Source organism: Eufriesea mexicana, unplaced genomic scaffold, assembly GCF_001483705.2.
Source record: "Eufriesea mexicana isolate 0111107269 unplaced genomic scaffold, ASM148370v2 scaffold18737, whole genome shotgun sequence".
Classification (NCBI taxonomy): Eukaryota; Metazoa; Arthropoda; class Insecta; order Hymenoptera; family Apidae; genus Eufriesea; species Eufriesea mexicana.
Window position 1 is genome coordinate 50,175 of NW_016926029.1, and position 17,322 is coordinate 67,496.

At 54.5% G+C, this 17,322-nt stretch overlaps 1 protein-coding gene across 5 annotated transcripts in view; it reads right to left on the reverse strand.

Annotated features, from left to right (window-relative positions):
• Nucleotides 1-17,322, reverse strand: part of shg (DE-cadherin) — a 35,832-nt gene that overhangs the window by 10,250 nt on the left and 8,260 nt on the right. For all 5 annotated transcript variants that reach the window (XR_001890702.1, XM_017909588.1, XM_017909590.1 and 2 more), the window contains one exon: nucleotides 66-139. Coding sequence is in view for 4 of the 5 variants with exons in the window: in XM_017909588.1 (XP_017765077.1) it covers nucleotides 66-139 (74 nt within the window). In the remaining variant the exon portion in view is untranslated. The remainder of the gene's footprint in view (nucleotides 1-65; nucleotides 140-17,322) is intronic.

Genomic DNA, 17,322 nt, shown 5'->3' on the forward strand with positions numbered 1-17,322 from the left:
TATATATATATATATCGGAATAGCGGGAAATGGAATAAAGAGGAGGATAATCGGAAAGCACTTACCGCCAATTCCTCCTCGATCGAGAGCTGCGATCTTGCGTCCAAGTGCCTGGAATGCCTCAATCTCGTTGCATCGGCTGAAACGCAAAGGTAAAAAGAGAATGTAGAAAATTCGTTGGAATGTCTTTCACGCCGGCGTGTACGGGCACCCGCGATCGTATTTTTTCCACGATTTCGCTCTTTTGCTCTCTTTTCTCTCTTTTTCTCTTCTCTGGTAAAGGTACGCGCGTGAACGCGGCCCCGTAAAAGCTTTCGATTCGACGCGGTAACACGCGCCACCCCGACCGCGAGAAGGTATCGCGAGAGAGGGATGAATAATCGAGAGAAAAAACGAAACGGAAGCGAAATCGACGCCGCTTTGCCTCGAAACCGTCTAATCGTTATTTCAGCTGCCACCACGCCCTTTATCGCCCTCTAACCGGTTCCCTTTTCTTTTTCCTTTCTTCTCCCTTCGCTCTCTCGCCACCGCGTCCTCGCGATATGCCTGCCGTCTTTTTAAGTACTTCCGGCATCGCAATCATCGCCCTCGACTACACGTCTAGCGAAGCCTTCGAGCGAAATGAACGGATTCGAGGGATCGACGATCGATAGGATAATCGATACGCGAGGAGTTTGGGGTTCGCGGTCGATATCGGAAAGTTCGGAAACGAAGGGTCGCGACAGGGTGGAACGAACGTGCACGAGTATATAACCGGCTAAAGCGAAAGAGTAACCGGCACGCTAACCTCCCTTGGTAGCCCTCTTCGTACTATGCACGAGTTAACCTACATTTCGATCGAGTCGGCGGGTCAGTTCGCGGCACGAGGCTTCGCTTTAAGCGAACACGCGTTCGCCGTTTCTTCGCGTCTCTTCGCGTCTCTTCGCGTCTCTTCGCGTCCACTAATTTCTCTCGCCGAGCAAATTTCCCAACGTCGGAGGAGCAAGAAGACGACGGCGATGACGTCGAGGCTGCTCCGACACGTCCAAACCGTTTTCGGTTGCTTCGCTCGCACCGTTTCGACACCTCCTGATTCTGCGCGATAATGTACTTCATTCGATTATTACTCCGCTTCCATCGTGCTCGAGATACGTTCAGGACACGTAATCGGCCGCGTCTTTCGCATCTTGCCGTCGACGAGAACGACGCCCGATGCAATTCACCGAGTCTCTGTACTTTTTGGAGAAAACGGAAAGAGCGCGTTCGTTCTTACCACTCGTCACTCGCCATGGACAACGTCTCGCTTCGAGCTGACGGATGTAGGCGAGGAATTAAATGGCGCGCACGGTACGAGGAGAAAAGCGGAAGGACCATCGTCGCCGTCGTCGTCGTCGTCGTCGTCGCCGTCGTCGTCGTCGTCGTCGTCGTCGTCGCCGTCGTCGTCGTCGCCGTCGTCGTCGTCGTCGTCGTCGTCGTCATCGTCGTCGTCGACATCGTTCGTTTCTCGTTCCCGGTTTAGCGGTTATTCGGGTTCACCGATTCATCGGTATCTCGGATTTCCTGCGTCTCGATTTTCCGAACAACGGATAAGAGGGGAGGGACAGGGGGTCTGTAGAGAGAATCCTTTGGAGACGTAATCATGCAAGGGAGTTTAATTGCTTTTAATCGAAGCAACGGCTTCGATCTCGTTCGCTCGATGCGTTCTTCGTTGTTCGGGTTTTATCCGAGAGAAATGTGACGATGGTTGGTGGACGAATTCGTCGTTATTCGCCAACATCCAACGACCGGCAACGTTTCACCGCGAATGCATTTTCTATCGGGATAATTACCGACGACGGTACGCGCGCGAGTCCGCCGGTGATTTCATTTTCGAGATTAACGGACCGTGCTACCGATCATCGTGCTCGTCGATTAAATTTTCATTAACCAAACGCAGACCCGACCGAGCGTATTCGTTTTCGAAACGAACGGGAACACGCGTAAATACGCGCTCGCGTGCAACTAGGAAAGAAACAGTTTTGGAAAATATGTCGCTTTTTCGACCCTATTGACGGAATTCTATAAACGGAGCTATTTACGCCGCATTAACGCGCGACGACATCGATCGATCCATCGAACAATCGAACGCATCGCGTCTATACTTTCGGAAAGATCGTCGTCGGAAAAAGGCGGAAAATTTACCGTCTCCCTTCGCTTCGGAACGACGCGTCGAGAGAAAAGTTCCTTCAGTCTTTCGACCCTCGTGGCTCGCGTACGCGTTCGACTTTGTTTTCGACACAACTTTTCTATCGTTTCCGTCGTTTTTACCTTGTCTGTCGTTGATTACCCGAGAAACCGATGACGTCAAAGGGAGTACGAAATGACCGCGCGCTATTATCGTTGGAAAACAGTCGCTTCCGCTTCTTTTCGCGACTCGGATCGATCGATTTCCGAAAACCCGACGTAACCGAGAGACGTATTCGCGTGCAACTGCTGTTCGTGCAACTGATCAACGAAACGGCGCATACTACGCGCGATCGATTTCCAGTCATGGTCGTTGGAACTGGACGATTGCGAAAAACGGCGTCGCGACGTCGTAAATCTGCGACGAGCATCGCGCGTCGGGTATATCGAACTCGCGTCCAAAAATTTGTTCCCCGTTCGGGAATGGAGAAAAACGGGACACCTGTTGCCGAAAGGAAAAGAACGACCAGTTAACCACGACACCGTCCACGACTTTTCGTCCTCGCTTCCTCTTTCTTTCCGATCCCGGATGAATTCCTCGACGATGACGACGAGCAATCGCGGTCGGTAATTGAAGACAAACGGTGCTCGATCGACGCGCGTTCGCAGAGAGATTTGCATGCAGCGAGGCCGCCGATTATCGGCCGTTTCGCGAGCTGGCGTCGCGTCGCGGAATATCGCGTATCGCGGAAGGCGCCCGCGGGTGCGAGCGGGTGCGAGCGAGCGGGAGCGGACTCACCCTATCGAACGATATCGGGACGCCGTTCAAAGGCAGACACAATTGCGTCAAAGAGCCTCTATTGTCGCGATAGCCAATTTTAGCTCGACGTCGATAACGCGTTCGTTCCGATCGCGTTGCTAACGTACCCACACCCTCGCTTTACCTGCGATCGCGAGTCGACCGATCGATACAGAATCGAGACTATCGTCGCGAACAACGCGATGCATCCGATTTCCGCCTTGGAATTAGCGACCACTCGTCGCGAACCGTTTTCGCAAAGATATCATCATCACGGTCGTCGTCATCGTCGGCGTCATCGTCGACATCATCGTCGGCGTCGTCGTCATTCAGGGAAATGGATCGCTCGCACTGTCCCTCCGCTCTGTCCGTTCATCGATTCGCTCGCCCAATCATCCCCTCGTAATTTCTGATCGAACCTCTCTGCGAGAGGGGCATACGTCGGACGACGTTGTTCGTCGAGATCGACGCGCGTCCGCCGTTTAACGAACCGAATTCCACCAATCGTAACTCTCGGTCGACGTTTTCCGTTTTGCGAGCCGGTAACGCGCGTTTACTGCAGCGAAACGAAACTGCGGAAACGCGGGACCTCTCGACCACGGCTGAGAAAACTTTACCGATGATGATATTTCACGACCATTTCTCGAGGATCATCCAATAACTCTGGCGTGCGAATATCCGATAACGAACAACGGACTTATTCTTGGAAAGTCGTGATTTATCTTCGAATCATATCTCCCTCTTCGAACGCGTCTCGGGACCCGGCCCGCTCTTTTCGTCTACGACATCTTAATCGTCGTCGTCATTGTCATTGTCGCACGCCTCGACCTGAGGGCAATTTTTTTTCATTCGCCCCAAAACGTCGCGTGTCCCTGATATACCGTCGCGTTTCGTTGGGTCGTTAACGGAACCGCACCTATCCACGGCTAATCCTCCGAGAGTACGATACACACCCTTTCCGTATCTCTCGCCACTGCCACCACCGCCGACACAGCCGCTATCGCGTTCTTCTTCCGGCGAAACCCAAGGGAAAGGACTGATTCGGTGGTCGCGCGACGTCCGCGAGATCGAAGCTCCGATTTTTCTCGTTTTACCCAGTTTACGGGCAACGAACTCACCATTCGGATTCTCCGCGACGGATTACCGGTCGGGTTTAACTCGCGCTAAGTAGCTTAGGTTCTTTATCTCCGTTGACTCCCATATCCTGTGGGCACGGGGGAGGTGCAACACCGGGAAACGCATACGAACCGGTTCGATATCGGATTGGATAGATAGGACGTCGTCGAACGCGAGGTTCGATCGTCTCTAACGAAATAATCCGTCGACGAATCTTTGCCGACTCGCGCGTGTCGATCTTTGCGAACGAACTACGCGGCGTGGTAAACTCGTCGATTCGTTTCCATCGTTCGAGTATTTCACGACGATCGTAAAGAATAAGCGGTGGTCGCTTATGCGTGGAGAAGCTGACGGAACTATGCGATAAAACGCGCGGGCGAGAAAGAAACGGGAGCAAACGGAACGAGGTTAAAAGGTCGACGACGACGACGACGACGACGTCGCCTTGGTTGGTTGGCAGAAATTCCTAGGCTCGTTAAAGCCTCGACGCAGACCAGAATCGCGGTTAATCCGCGAAATCGAGCGAAGAATCTCGCAAGCCGGCGCGAACTCGATCGTATCGTGACGCTGGCCGACGCTGGCGACGCTTGGTCACGACACGTCGAGACGGAGCGGAGAGGAGGCGCGATCGCGCTGGGAAAAACGTTGGCACGGGTGCAACGACGGCTTAATCCTTGTCACGGGGAGAAAAGAAAAGGTAAATGGCTTGCAACAAAGGTTTAATAACGCGACATAGAGCATTCCTTTTGCGTTTCCCGGGTCTGGCCAAAGCTAGATCAGCCACGTCGGAGGGTAACATTTTCATCGAGCTTTTACAGTTGGTCGTTGCATATCGTATTACGTTTCTCGGTTCTATTCTGAAAACCCGGAGACGAGAGAAACGCCGGGCGCGCGAAAAAAGGACGCCGTCGACTTTAGCCAACGAGATTAAACTACGAACGACCGGTGTGTATCGAGCAACCGTATATTTTTTACAATTGTCCGCGTTTTCTCGTGTCCGGCTAAGAATTTTAATCTTTTCGCTCGTCCGACGACCGTCACGGCCGCGGTGATCACGATCGCGCGTCTACGAAACGGTGGTGGGTGGCGAATGGGCGGACACGAACGCGGAATGGAAAAATAAATTCATCGGCCATCGCGGCTAATCGGATTAATTCGCCGTCCTTCGATGGGACTTTGTCGCGCGTCCGTTCGAATCTCGATCGAATCGAAACGGAGCGTTATGCTATCTTTTCCACCCGCCATTGACCGCCCTTTACCCGCTTCGTGGATACGCCGCTGGTCGCCTTTGATATCTCGAATTCGCGGAGGTTAACCGATGATAGCAACGGCGACGGGGCCGTGCCACCCGTGGTCCGACTACAAAAGGAGACACCAAATGACAGGGCCGTCGCGCGTCCGGCCGAGAGTTGGCGAATAATTACAGAGCAGCGTTACACCGTTCTCTCTCTGTACTTTTCCCACAGTTCCCGTTCGCGGCCACGAAAGGTGCGTAGAGGACACGCGGTGCTGCAGTTACCGAGCGCATATTCGTCGAGCCGGTCGAGCCGTACGAGTCGACGCCAGGGTAACCCGATTCCCCATTCCCGATTTCCGATTCCGCGGTTCGCCGACCCGCGCTAGTTCTTCCCGTTCTCGTTCAGGTTGACAACGCGCCTTCGAACCCACCGCGTGTCCGATTTCGCCGCCGGAACGGAATCTCGCTATTCGAGGTTACGCTTCGCGACTTTGATTCCATTTCATTTAGAACTCTGCGCTGTATCGCGGAAATTACCGTTGCCGCCGTGACACGTTCTACTCGACCGGTTTTTCCCTTTCGCGAATCTCTCCCTGTCTCCCTCTCCCTCTCTCTCTCTTTCTCTATCTCTCTCTCCCTCGCGCGCGCGCGTCGAGGCGCATCGAACGCGTTTGCGGCAAAACTGTTCCGCGCGACGACGACGACGACGACGACGAATACCGGACGAGGTAAAAAGGAAGTAAGAACCTAGGGGAGAAGCGGATGTGGCTTATCGGCCATGAACGATCGGCAACGGTAGCCGTTCGTCTCGGGGAACGCCTTTAATTTCGGAACACCAATTACCCATCGACCCGCGACAACCTACAATCGACCGACTTTCGTACGAGCCGTAGATGCACGGGCGCGGAGGACCGCTCGTGAATGTATCTCGTAATTTCCGTTACGATTCGTGAGTACGCGGGGCAACGTGGCCAAGACGTTTCCCGAATTTCCTCCTCGACTTTACGCGCATCCGCTCGGAAAGATGTACGCGTCGCGACAACGCGCGACAAAACGAGAAACGAGAGCCAACGACGGCGCGTTTATATCGCGTTTATATCGCGTTTTTACAGGTACGTGATGGCGCGCGCGCTGCCACGCTTGACCAACGATGCGCGTAACGAGTCGCAGTCTCGATACTCGGCTCGCCAGCGGCCGATTTCCATTCGGACAGGAGTGTACGCGCTTGAAATCCGCGAGACACGCAATTTCCCGCGTCAACTTACGATAATTTATGCCCGTGAGAATTCCCACGAGTATGCGAGCCCGTTCCATCGGACCGAAACGAGGACCGATACGCGTCACTCCTCTCGGCGGAAAAGCCGCGGCGGTCGAACGCATCGAGGATCGCGAGAGATGGCCGGGAAAAGGCCGGAAACTCGCGATGCGACGCGATACGTTCGCGTGCCAAGAAGGATAAATTTTGCCGCAGTGGGACGACGAATGGCAAACTTTGGCACTGGCCCGATTCGATTCGCCGATCGTGCGTCTTCCACGGCCTCGACCACGGTTTCTCTCTCGACCCGGATACGTATCGGCGACAGCGACGACGACGACGACGACGGGATAATTCGACGAACGCGTTTGCGAAGGGAACCCTAACGATTTCGCGCGAAGGGTAGTCGAAGCGGGGCTGATTCGCGAGGTTGCAGCGAGAAGGGTGGCAAGGGAAGAGAGAAATTTAATTTCGACGAGATCGTGGGGTTCGTTGGGATCGCGCCGACGCGATTCGAAGGGGAGCAGAGCCGGGAAAATGAGTGGAGGGCCGATAAATAGGATGGTCGAAACGGCTTTCCACGCTCCACCGCTACGAGAGTGCTCGTAAACTCGAACGGGCGAGATTCGCGTGCCTGGCAAAAGCAGATACAGCGGAACAAACAAAGGCCACCGAGGAAACTGGTCTGGACGTTTTCCTCGGTGACCGAAAGAAACGAGAGACGAAAAGCGTCCTCTCGCGGATTAGGTCGAAGGGAGAGCAAAAGCGTGGCCAACGCACGCCACCACCCGCATGTCGCCAAACTCGTCGACGTTTATCCGCGAAAGGAGCATACCCGCGTTGAATCCCACTGAACTCGATAACTTGGCATCGGTTATCGTCGTTGCGTATCGCGACAACGTCGGCCATCACCGACGACAACGACGACAACGACGACGACAACGACGACGACGACGACGACGACGACGACGACGACGACGGTCACGACACTCCGAGATCGTTTCGCGTGGTTGTGGAAGATCGGAGGAAAACGAGAAGCGTGGTATACGCGACTGGGTAGCGACGATGACAGCGGATAGATAGGTACGAGGAGAAAAGGAACGAAAGGAGATTTCGTCAAACGCCGTAATCAGAAATTAGGACGACCACCCTTCGTCTGCCACTCTACCGTTAAATCCGGCTTAACGATATTCGTAACGCGATACAGGGAGGTTGGTCGGGCGGCGTCGGTGGAAGAAGGGCCGACGGGATAGGTAACGAGGTACGGGAATTACGCCCTTCGTGTTCGATTCATCGTCTCTCGAATCCGCCGATTCGACGTCACGGCCCAGGGTTTGCCTTTTCTTCCGCGGGGTCGTTTCAACTCTCTCTGTCTGATCCCCGGAAACGACTACGACAAGTCGTTCCTCTATTCCGAATTAAAAATTCCATGCCATATGTGGGGACGGTCGCTTCTCCTCCTTCGCCGGGTCGATTAAACGTGCGTTTTATCAGCCGCACGCGGCCACGAAACAAAACAGAACGAAATTCCGTTTCCATTTTACCGCGCGACGAAGATTCCACCAGGAATATCGGTGAACGACGCGCGAGTGTGTACAACGACGTCGACAGACGTGCTTTTTCCGAGCCGCGTTCCTCCGCGGATGCGTTTGTTCGGTGTAGACGCGTACGACACGACGTCGGGCGTCGCGTTGCGTCACGACCTTTGGAACAGGCGGATGCTGTGCAAATGGAATCAATTTGCGAGTCAGTGGGCGTCGCCTGTTCGTGGACGGTATAACCGACCGTGGACACCACCCTACGTCTCCCTCCGAATTTGGCCCCGTGCCCCCCGATTCGGGAAACCAGTTTATCCGCGAGGAAGAAAGGAAACGAGGCGGTTGGAGGTGGTTGGAGGTGGTTGGAGGTGGTTGGAGGCGGTTGGAGACGGAGAAGAAGAGGACAGGAGAAAGGTCGGAAAAGCCGGTGGTCGGAAGGGGTAATAGGCAGAAGGCGGCGTGATTTAATATCGCGAAACAGACTGCGACGCGCTGTTACGTCCCGCAGAATCTCGATTCGATTTCGCGGATAGCAAGGGGAGAAGAACCCCTGCCGTTTCCAAGGGGTCGCTCCCGTGGTCGTTGGACTAGGCGATGCCGGGACACGTAGAACACACGCGCCTCGGTTCGTCGCCAGCGGTCACGGTACGTAAGTACTTTGGTTGCGAGGCGCGTCGTCGCGCGTATCTCTTTACCGGGATCGGGAGTAACGCGTGCGAGATTGTAGCCAACGCTGTATCGTCTACGCGTGTGTCCGTCCTACTTGGGAAACCGACGAAAAACCATTTCGATCCGACCGAGTAGAAAGTTTCCCAGTCGCGGACGCTCCGAGCTATTCCGCCATTCTTTTATTTTCTTCGCGCGCTTCTTCGCTTTTCCTTACTTTTCCCCCATTTTCTACGCCGCCGTCCTTCTCTTCTACTCTGTTATTCCTTACGACTCGCGACATCGCTTTCCATTTCGTTCGGTTACTTCGTTACCAGCCCCGGCGCTTCTTCTCTCTATTTCTCTCTCTCTCTCTTTCTAATCGACCGTAAGAGCGATTCGCGGTCGAAGAGAATTCCGTTGGCGTGGAACAAAGGAAGCGAATAGAAGCGAATGGAAGCGAATCGATCGGCTTTAATCGGGTCGGAGGTCGCGAAACGCGTAAAAAGAGCGTTTCGCCCGTGGCCGTAGCGCGCGAACGATCCGCGGGAGCGAGTAAGAGATACGAACGAGGCCCGTCGAATCGCGACTCGTAATCGCGACTTTTTCTCTTACACGCGAACAACGCGATGGTTGAGGCTCCACCGCGACGCGGTATCGTGGTCGATCGCGATGGTAGAACCGATTCGGTCCTCGTTGCATCGATTATCGTGAAACGCGTGGAATACCGGAAGCGCCATCGCGGACGCCGCTTTCCGCCGGTCTAATTTCCCGTTCGACCTCGTCACTGGCCTTTCGCCGGCCGTTTTCTTTCTTTTACCACGGAGCCTCGTCGAGCGGTTTAGTCGAGTGCTCGCTACGAAAACGTCGGTTCGGAACGGAAACGAAAGCGGCGCTGGTCGGTGGTCCGAAACGGACTCGGACCGGCGGCAATGGATGTCCTCGTTACCTCGACGATCGATCGCGAGGAAAGAAGCGAGTTCGCGAGCCGGGTCGCGATGTTGGTCGTCCAACTATTCGCTAAAGCACGATCGCTCCATTCTCGTCCGCGTTGTCTCGACTGGGTGTGATCGCAAAAAGCTGATCGTCCGTGGAGAAACGCGATCGAGATAACGATACCGATAGCGACCGCGACAGCAACGGCGATAGCCGATAACCGTATCGGACGTAAAATGGAAAAGGGAAGAAAAAAGCAAAGCGGCCGCGAGCGACTTCACGTGGATAAAAGCGTCAGAAAGCGAGGAAATCAAAGGAGAAAAAAGCGCGTATCGCCGCTGGAAACGTAACGATTTCGCACCGGAATTCGATACGATTCGGTTCGATTCGACGCGATTCGCGCGCAAACTCGACGCAGCACCTGGCGCGTTATTCTCGCTGGTACTCGACCCGATATTTTCTCGTCTATCGGCGATGAAACGCGCGATATCGGAAATTACGCAACCTTTCCGACTTTACGCGCCCGACCTCGGATATATTTTTCGATCGTTCGGATACGCGCGGAAACTGGCGAATTTTTCGCGCGATCGTAATTCACGCTCGGCGATGTCGAGCCAGCCGCGAAACGAATTCGTCCGAACCGCCGCTCGATTACCGCGAAATTACGAGTAATTTCCGATTTGGCTACCGCGCGACGAAACGGCCGATAAATATTCACGAGGCAAACTCGAACGCGATCGAGTCCGAAATTTCCCGACTTTCCATCTCGATGGTAATCGCTGCCCGGACGAGACCTTTCGCCGAAAACGGAAGCGCGTGGCGCGTATACGCGTACGCGCGATGCCCCGGGACGAGTCGAGAGGAGAGAAAGGGAGAAAGAGCTTATTTTTAGCTGGCGCCGAGCGACGGGACGCGCGACGGGACGCGCGACGAGACGCGCGACGACGCGAGGGCGGAGACCGCGAAGCGCCTAGGGTAAAACGCGCCGTTCGCGCGGGCACGTCGCTCGTCGTTCGTTTATCTCTCGACTCGAGATAATTCGCGATCGCCGTAATCGCCGAGCGAAAGTCACGGTGGTTAACGAACGAGGGACGATAAAATTTCGTCTCGTCCAGACGATCTTTCCAAGCCGTGCTACCCTGTTGCTCGAACTACGACCGAGTCGACGACTCTCTTTTTTCTTATCGATACGAATCGACCGACATTCTCCCTCCGTTCTTTGCCCTTTTCCACGTCTCTCGAGAGCGCGCGCGGGAGCGTGACTCGTGTCGAGGGGAACCGAGTTCCGCGTTCCCTCCGCCCTTTTCTCCGTCTTTCTCTTCGCTATCCCCGTCGTCGTGGTCCACCCTCGCGTTACGATACCGCAACTTTCTGCCCCGCATGGTCGGTACGCGGAGACGAGAAAGAAGAGAAGCGGAGAGAAGCGAAGAGGAGACGGAACAGAGCGGAGCGGAGCGAAGCGCGCTGGTCTCGGGATCACGCGTACACGCGTGCGCGCACGCACCTCTCGATGCACCGATGACTCATAGACCGAGAATCCACTTTGTTCTATCGCTGGGATCCCCTCTGCCCCTGCCGCTGCTGCCCCCATTGCTGCCGCGTGTCTGCCGCCGCTTTTGTTGCCCGGCTTATAGCGGTCTGTCGCTTTTTCTCTCCGTCATCCTTCGACGTTAGCGCCCCAACGTTAACCGCGATATCGAGGCAGCAATTGGTCTTCCACTTCTCTACGCTTCTCTACCGATTCTCGTCGTGCATTCGTTGGAAATATTCGAAACAGGACGCGATCGGCGTACCTAGCTCTCTACGAACGCCCGTACGAGTTGGGAAGAAGAAGAAGAAGAAGAAGAAGAAGAAGAAGAAGAAGAAGAAGAAGAAGAAGAAGAAGAAGAAGAAGAAGAAGAAGAGCCGCTATCGAACCGGCTCTGCACGCGAGTATTATATATGAGAATATTTTTAAACGAACCGGAAATGATCCCTTCGATTCGCGTTTCGCGTGTCGCGTCTAGGACCACGACCGCGTGCAACGGAATCGTCGTGGAATCGAAGAGAAGCTTCCACCCAAAACTCGTTACCGGATCGGATCGACGCGGAAAGGGTAGCTACATATACGGGGCACGGGGTTGGAGGAAAAACCGACGCGAGAATTTTTCTCGTCCCTCGCGTATCGTTCGCGGTGGAACGCGCGAGTATTTCTGCCGACGCGTGGAAAATCCGGCCAAGGGAAGAGAAACGGGCTTGTCCGAAAAAAAAGAGCGAGGGAGGAAGAGAGAGAGAGAGAGAGAGAAATAGACCATGAATGCATCGTGTCTGGGTTATCGCGCAACAGCTGTGCTTAATAGTCTTCAGCCCCGTGTTCACGAGGGAGAAAAACATCGACCCGTGTGTTATTTTCGGCGATGCGTCGGGGATGGATCGTTCGGACGGAAAGATCAAAGCGAGGGGAGGAAAGAGCGCAGCTTGCGAGTTCGGGGCTCCCCTTGGTAAAAGTTGGATCGAACACGCACGAATCGGACGCCCCGCGTTTCCGTGTCCGACGACGTCGAGGGATTCCGAGAAAACCAACTCGTCTATGGGGTGGTGCGCAGCGACCAGTCCGCCACTTTGGAAAAGGAAAATAAAGACGGAGAGGGAGTTTCTAGCCGTCTCATCTCCTCGGATTTTCCCGGCGTTCCCCGCTATTTTTGCTCCTTACGGCGATCGTTACTGTTACGCACCCTCGGTGTGTCGGGACTTTAGGCTGCTCTCGGGGTATGGAATTACTCGCGCCCGCGTGCAAGCGATTATTCCCGATCCCTGGAAACAAGTTCGTCCGAAGACGTGTCAAAGGGTGGATGTTCGTTCTCGCGGAAACGAAGACCAAGACGACTCCAATTAAATAAAGAGAAGCACTGGCGTTGTTGAATGATCGGAGAGCTCGCGCGGCAATGGCGCCCCGATGGCGACGGCATCTTCTCCTCGAAATCGAAACGGCGCTACGCAATTATCGCGCAGCCCGCTTCTCGAAGCACGTGATTACCATTACAGACGAAACGTAATTAATGCACGCGATAATGCTCGAACGGTCGTCGAGCCGCTCGCGAAAAACTAGAACGCGGACGTGGCGGAAAATAGTAAAACTCGATTCGAGGTGCAGTCTGCCACTGTGGAAGACACTGTTCGACGACCGCGACTCGATCATTGGCCGATTCGTCGTCCGTCGAAAGGATAGGTAGACTTGCACAATTGGCCACCTTTCCGTGCTATATAAGAGGAGGACGAGGTGGAGGAAGGCGAAGATTGGCGCGACGCCGATGGGCGCGAAGCGCGATAAAACGGTCGACCACCGAAGGCAAATATTTAAAGGAGAGCAGCGTATTTACGCGATCGAACGAGCGCATATACGCTCACCGTTTCGCGAACGATCTCGCACGGATCGAGAAGAAAAACCATGTGCGAACGGTGACGGGAGGTAACGAATTCTCCCGACAAACGAGAAAAACGATAGGTGGAGGCGGGCGGGTGTCGATCGGAAAACGGATCGAACGAAATTCGATCAAGAACAGAGGGAAATTGGCCAACGCGTTAAGGCACGGCTAACCATCTTCCACCGCTTCGAATGGGTCTCTCTCGGCGTGAGGAAGAAAATCGTTTTCCCGATGTGCCGGTGATGGTGTATTCGACAGCGGTGTATCGACGGATCGAGCGGAAATGGCGCAAAGTGGCGCCTCGGGGTCGGTTCGAATGGAAACGGATGGTCGTCGCGACGCGTGCAAGGAGAAGTGCAACGCGTGTGCGACTCTGGCGGTTTCGGTGAACGGCTCGAGTAATCGAGTTACGCCGCGATTCACAATGGGCTCCGCTTTCCCGGTGATCACACGTCAGTCCCGCGTCCAGTAGCCACGTTCCTCGACCTGACTGACTGTCCCTCGCTTCCATTTCTCCTTCTCTCTCTCTCTCTCTCTCTCTCTCTCTCTCTCTCTCTCTCTCACTCGTCTCTTCTCCGATAGCTACTTAGGTTAATGAGTCGACAAGAGCAAGAGCAGTCGCGCTAGCTCGCGGTTTCCATCGGCGTCTCGGATAGCGCGAGCGCGACAGCTACTAGACTTACGAGCACAGAGCAACCCCTTTTGCTCGAGCTCACGGTCCACACCAATCTCCGTTACTTTACCTCGTTACGCTGCTCTGCCGGCAGACACCCCTGTATACCTTCTTCTCGACCTCTAGAAGCAGGAGCAGCCCCCGTTCTCTTCCCGTCCCGAGTATCGCTTTTCTCGCCCCATCTCCTAACCCCCGACTTTCTTCGACGAGACGGTCGCCATCGGGAAACCGAAATCTTCGACCCTTTCCTCCGTAAGTCACATTTGGTCAAGTCTCGCCTTAACCGGCGAGAAAAATTTCGCGCGTTCGTGGACGGATAACGCGGAAACCACGAATAAGGGGTGTCGTATCCAGCAAACGTCAAACTTCTTCCGTTTGGTCGCGCAAAGGAAAAGGCAGCAGTGACGTTAAAAGCGACCGAGAATGACCGGAATGGCGGCTTTGCGTTCGAGAGTCCGATGCACCTTCTTGCGAGGACGGCGATGACGAAGACGAAGAGGAAGACGATGTTAACGAGGTCACCGAAGACCGCGGCTCGAAGCCAGCAAAAGCGTTGGTGCATCGGACGCGTTTCTCACGAACGCGCCGAACCCTTTGTGTTTCTCGTTCTCACGTTGCGCCGAGGGACCAAGGGACAATTAAGCGTAGCTACTCCCCTTCGAGCATCGACCAAAGGGCGGTGGGTGTTACCACCGGACGAGAGAAGCCGCGAGTACGACGCCCGCTGTATCTCGTGACTTTTATCTTCTCTCTTCCCTCCACTCGACGTTTAACTTTCCATCGAGTCGGGTAGCCGGGACGCGGGTCGAATACCGGATCGAACTCGAGACGCGAGCAGCTACAGGTGCGTTGGACACGCATCGCCACCGCGTTTCGGCTTTGGTTCGCCTCGTCGTGTTCGCCATTCCGCTCCATTTTCCTTTCTCCCACGTTTTTTCACGCGATTTTCACGAATTTCGCCACGATACCAACTCTGTCGATCGGATACGCTCGCGACGTTTGCTCGCGTTCGGAAACTCGACGCGGCACAACAAGAGGCCGCGTCGTAGAAGGTCGCGATGACGAATCGCGGAGCGGATCGATTTCCACGGTTAGAGCGAACGCTCGGCGTTCCTCGTTAAAACGATAACGCCAGGTCGAGATGGATGGACGGATAAGACGCGTTACACGACGATCAGAAGAGGCAACCGCCGCCACCTTTGCTTCCTTCTGGATTACACTCTCTTATCGTCTTTCCATTCCAGCGCTATCCGGTTAGATCGATCCTTTTCGAAAAGACGACGAAAACGACGATAAAGGTCGGCGAAGGAAAGATCGGACGAGGAGAAGGAGGAAAAATAGCGGAGGGAAGGTAGAAAAGGACGAGAGGCGGCGCGCAACGAGGCGCATTGGAGAATCCGTATGCATGGTACCGGACAGAGGCCGGCGAAGGAACTCGTACAAGAGCTTAACGATCGTACGCGTGACAAGACCGACAAGAATGTCGGTGACGTCATCGGCTCGCCACAGGTATACGCGTGTGAGTCAACTCCGAAGCAAACTTCCACGAACGGAGCGCTATTACGCATCCATTCGTTGGTTCGTTCGGTTCTGTTCGTTTGTTCGAACGTTTGGTTATCATCGGAGAACGAGCGCCTATCTTGGACGAGTGCAAGCACGACGCTTCGGCGTGTACACGCGTAGCGGAGCAAAGCCTCGCCGAGTAATCTATTAATAAACACGTACGTGGGATTCGAGGCAGCCAGCTGCCACGAATAACGCCGGATAGATAAGGACAAAGGCGGTTGGCTTTATCGCGTCGGAAGCGAGACACGGATTCGATGAATTCGGAGGAGAAAGAACTCGGATACGCGGATACGGATAAGGTTGCGCGCAGGGAAATCGAGCCGCGTCTCGCTTTCCTCGCCTGATCGTTAGCGCGCGAAGAAATTCGACCGAATTTAATTATCGCCCCGACGTTTCTCGCGCGTACCTACAACCACCACGGAATGCATCCGCGTTTCCGCGTTTCCGCGTTTCCGCGTTACACGTACGAAATTCCCGTTCGATTATACGAGTGTACCCAGCCTCGATAAGCTATCTCGATAAACTCTGCCGAGGTCCGATGTATCGCCGGAAGAGCTTTTCGACGATAACGCGGCAGCGCTGTCGTGGAAAATCTGAAAAGCGACGCAATGTCTCGGGACTAAACGCGGAACCGATATCGAGAGAATGTTCATCGTTGGCCGGTTCAGCGGCTACCGACGAATCCCCGCGACTCTAACGGAACCGTTACCTAGCGCTCGCGGACTCGTACGAGCAGAGACGCGCGTGTTCGCGCGGCTGCTGGCTGAAACCGCTGCCACGAGTATCGATTTACCATCGACGTCTCGAGCAGATATCGGAGTAAAGACGCGAGCAAACGCGCCAACGTCTGCTTCCCTCCGTCTCGTCGATCGGTTTAAACGAATCGTCTAAATATAATCCGTCGCGATTCCTTTTCTTTTTCCATCGACCCAAATAGCTTTCGGAGATTAAATCCTCCTACCGTGTTCCTTCGGGCTACACGCGCGCCTCTTCGTTACCCCTCTCTCTCTCTTTCCGTCTCTCCTTTGAAACTTTGCGCTCGAGATAAAGAACGTTCGTGCATCGAGTCGCGAGGTAACTGGGCGGCCGTGAGGAGAGGAACGGAGCAAGGAGAGTAAAAAGTACGAGACAAAATATTTAATTTCCGAGGAACGGTTCGTTAGAGGTGCGAGCCACGTCTACGTTCTAAACACGCGGTACGTGCCAGCACGTACGAAAAGAAACATTTGGAAAAACAAAGTCGTGGGGTGCACGTCGCGCGTTCTTTCTCCCCGAGAAGAAACGATCGTTTCGAGCCGCGTCGAAAACGACGAGGAAAATCACGGGACCAGACTATCGAGAATTTGCGTAAAATCCTCCTTCCATATCCGTTCGTGCGCTTTCGTAAACTGCCGACTCCGACTCTCCAAAAACCCGTCCGGGCCGCCGTCTCGAGATAGGACACCTGCGCGTACGAGCGATTGAACTCGCTAGGAGACGATTCCTAGATGGGTTCGTCACCCGTCGAGACACGGTGAAATTCGGTTACCAGGTCTCTGATCGGGAGCCTCGAATTGTTCCCGGAAGTACCGTTGGTGCGGTGACTTACTTCTCGTTCCGGCATGAGACATACCGAGATAGGCAGTGACGTGTTCGAGCAAGACCCGATCGCGAAGAACGTACGCGGTGTTACTCGTGCACGATAGCACGTTGCGTAATTTTAATCGAATCGACCGAGCGATGACCAACTTGTTCGTTCTTTAAACGACTCTTATCCGATCGCCGATTTCGATGCCGCGTAGCTTTATCTCGGTGCTTTAGCTGCACCGTAAATTAGACGAGCGTGCGTTTGACGCAGAAGGTTGTCGGCTTCTCGTTACGCAGTATCCGCGATCCGCGTTAAATTTCGATCCCAACGATCCATCTAGTGGAGAAAATGCTCGGATTTCTCGGCGCGTAAGGAGAAGAGTAATCGCTGGTAGGACCACTACGACCCACGTAATGGACTCTCTCGTAAAGACCCATTGTAGGG